This window comes from Phalaenopsis equestris, unplaced genomic scaffold (genome assembly GCF_001263595.1).
Source record: "Phalaenopsis equestris unplaced genomic scaffold, ASM126359v1 Scaffold210545, whole genome shotgun sequence".
NCBI lineage: Eukaryota > Viridiplantae > Streptophyta > Magnoliopsida > Asparagales > Orchidaceae > Phalaenopsis > Phalaenopsis equestris.
In genome coordinates this window covers 1,546-4,517 of record NW_018229623.1, presented here as the reverse complement: position 1 = coordinate 4,517, position 2,972 = coordinate 1,546, and the positions used below count along the sequence as shown (strand labels likewise).

At 31.4% G+C, this 2,972-nt stretch overlaps 1 protein-coding gene across 1 annotated transcript; it reads left to right on the top strand.

The window, feature by feature from the left end:
- The first annotated feature begins 52 nt into the window (after positions 1 to 52).
- Positions 53 to 1,558, top strand: LOC110036759 (heavy metal-associated isoprenylated plant protein 30-like). Its single transcript, XM_020741286.1, has 2 exons — positions 53 to 149; positions 1,172 to 1,558. The coding sequence occupies exons 1-2, from the start codon at positions 95 to 97 to the stop codon at positions 1,489 to 1,491; spliced, it is 375 nt and encodes a 124-aa protein (XP_020596945.1). The 5' UTR covers positions 53 to 94; the 3' UTR covers positions 1,492 to 1,558.
- The last annotated feature ends 1,414 nt before the right edge of the window (positions 1,559 to 2,972 follow it).

The window sequence follows — 2,972 nt, the reverse complement described above, 5'->3', positions numbered from 1 at the left end:
ATATATATATATATAAATTCAGTATTAATCTGTGCTATATTAATTCAGTACTATTATTATTATTATTTGGCAGGTTATAGAGCTTAAAGTGAGAATGTGTTGCGAAGGCTGCGAGAGGGTTGTCAAGCATTCCCTGCACAAGCTCAGAGGTACTCTACTTGGGGAAAATTTATCGGACAAATAATTATTAAATTTACTTTATCATTTAATTAATTATTTAAGAGTTGCTCATTTTAAAATAAAATGAACTTATTTAATAGTTATCTTAATTAAGTTCTGATCACCATAATTGATCAAAGTTTTTTTTTTTCCATTTTAATTATTTTAATTATTTCATTTAGTTATTTTGATCATTTATTTGTTTTAATAATTTATTAATAAGAGAATATTTATTTATATATAATTTTTATGTATTTATGTACATATATTTTTTATTAAAATTAATTTATTTTATAATCTTCATTAAAACTTCAGTCTAGTCCTTCATAAAATATCTTCAAGAGTTTGCAAGCAAATGAGGAAAATCAAGATGAGGAGTAGAGGTGTGGGAAGGAGCTCTTTTAGCCCTTTGCATGTATAATTAGAGAAGATATTTTTCGTTTTAGTACATTAAATTAATTACATTTGTCTATGTTTTCATTATACATTCCTTATTTCTATATTTCCCTTTGAAAATCATAACAAAAAAATAACATGAATATTATATAGCTATGACTAACAATTATAAAATTAAAATGATCAAAATAAATAAATGAGATTCACAACTTTATTATAAAATATTTATAAATAACAAGAAAATTAAATTAAATTATACATAAATACATAATAATAATAATAATAATAATAATAATAATAATAATATATAATATTTTTTAACTAAAATGTAAATAATATTAAATTATCAATATAAATACATTATGAAAATATATAAATCAAATTCAAAAAATTATTATAAAACATTTATGAATTCCGACAATAAGAATTATTAAGAAGATGATAAAATAAATTAATTTATATATATATATAAATATATATATACATACATAAATACATATATGCATGCATACATACATACAAACATAAAAAATAATACTAATAAAATTTATTTTAAAAATTATTTACATTGCAAGAACATAAACTAAGACCATCCATCTATCACTGAAAAACAAAGGCGTGGACTCGGTGGAGGTGAACTTACCACTAGGGAAGGTGACGGTGACCGGCTACATAGACCGCAACAAGGTACTGAAACAAGTGCGGCGGAGCGGGAAGAAGGTGGAGTTCTGGCCCAACCCCGACCTCCCCCTCTTCTTCACCAACGCCACCAATTACTTCCACGACGAACAATCTTACCGCGACAGCTACAACTACTGGCGCCATGGCTACAACAACAGCGACAAGCACGGCAACCTTCCGGTCAACCGCCGCGGCGAGGATCCGGTCAGCAACCTCTTCAACGACGACGATGTCAACGCCTGTTCCATCATGTGATGGTCGAGCCGAGACCATCTGATTGGGGATGGAGGGCTCAGATGGGTTCCAATTGTGTATAGTCAACGCAGGGTTGGTGTGCTTGGAGTAAGTTGATGTATATAGTTGTGTGACTTGTGCGTTTATATGTTTGTGTAAATTTAAATGTTTATATTTGTGGCTGTTTGGATTTGTATGTAATTGCATATGGACTACTTTGATTTTTATAAATTAATGATTCGAGTGATTTTTTTAAAGTATCGAATTAATGTGTTTACACGTGCTGCCACGATCAAATTATTGAGAATTTGATAAAAATGAAAAATTTGAGTTGGGTTTTAACATGAATTTAAACATTTGAGTGAGAATTTGAAAAAAAAAAGATGAAAGAGGAGGGTTGATTTGTAAATTAATTTAGAATTTTTAGAATTTTTTAGGATTTTTTAGGCGTTGGAAACTAGAGCCGGGGCGCTAGGGTCTAGGACCTACTTTTCAACTTTTTGGTTTTGTATCTCGGGCTATCTTGGGCGTCCGCATGATGTTGGTTTGAACGCCAATGGGCGTCCCGGACCCCTGCTCGGTTAAGTTGGTTTAAACCTCAAATTTCCCAAAATCTGCGTGGGAGGGTTTTATGACTTCGCCCAGCCATGAGAGGCTCTGAATGGAGGGATAATAGCCTTTAAACATTAAAATGGATATTAGATGTGTCCCGTGCCTGGATGGATCCCGGTTCCATGCTCCAGACATGAATCAGGCGGCTCGAACGCATTGCTTGGATTACAGGAGACTGTAAGAGAGTAAAACTCAGTCTCATAACATTCAAATGGATATTCCACACCTATGACAACAAATGTAATGCCAACAATATTATTGCATTGAGCCCTCCATAATTTTATTGTTTATAAAGGCATTCACTTCACTCATTCTTCCTAAAAGGGTCTACCCATCTTGTCATTGTCAAATAATGACATAAAAAATTGGCAACCTCTTTTTACATTTCACTTATTAAAAATTTGTTGGATTAAACACATCAATGCGTGTTATCACGAGTCTTTGTGTGGTTGTTTTAACTTGTCGTGGGGTCTTATCTATTTACTTGAGACAATTAATGCCTTATTAAAAGCTGATAGATTGGAGGATTATTTTGTAATATTTTTTATTGAAAATCATTAACACTAAGAGTCCTCCGTAAGGGTCCATAAATGTTTGCCCCTTGTTAAACTTTAGACTAAATACCTTATTACTTCGGCTTGGATTTCATTTCCATGGCTAAAACCTCTTATTTTGATAAAGTTGTTTTGTTTATGTTAGCTTCATTATTTGTGAAAAAGATTCAAGATTTTTTACCTACTACTACTCATTATAGATCTTTCATTGTAAGGGTTTGGATGGAATTCGATGCACTTAGAGTTTCTCTAAATGAATTGATTGATAGGGAGTGTGGTTGTAATCAAATAATGATTCATGAAAAGATTTCTATAACTTGTACAATTTTAAAATTA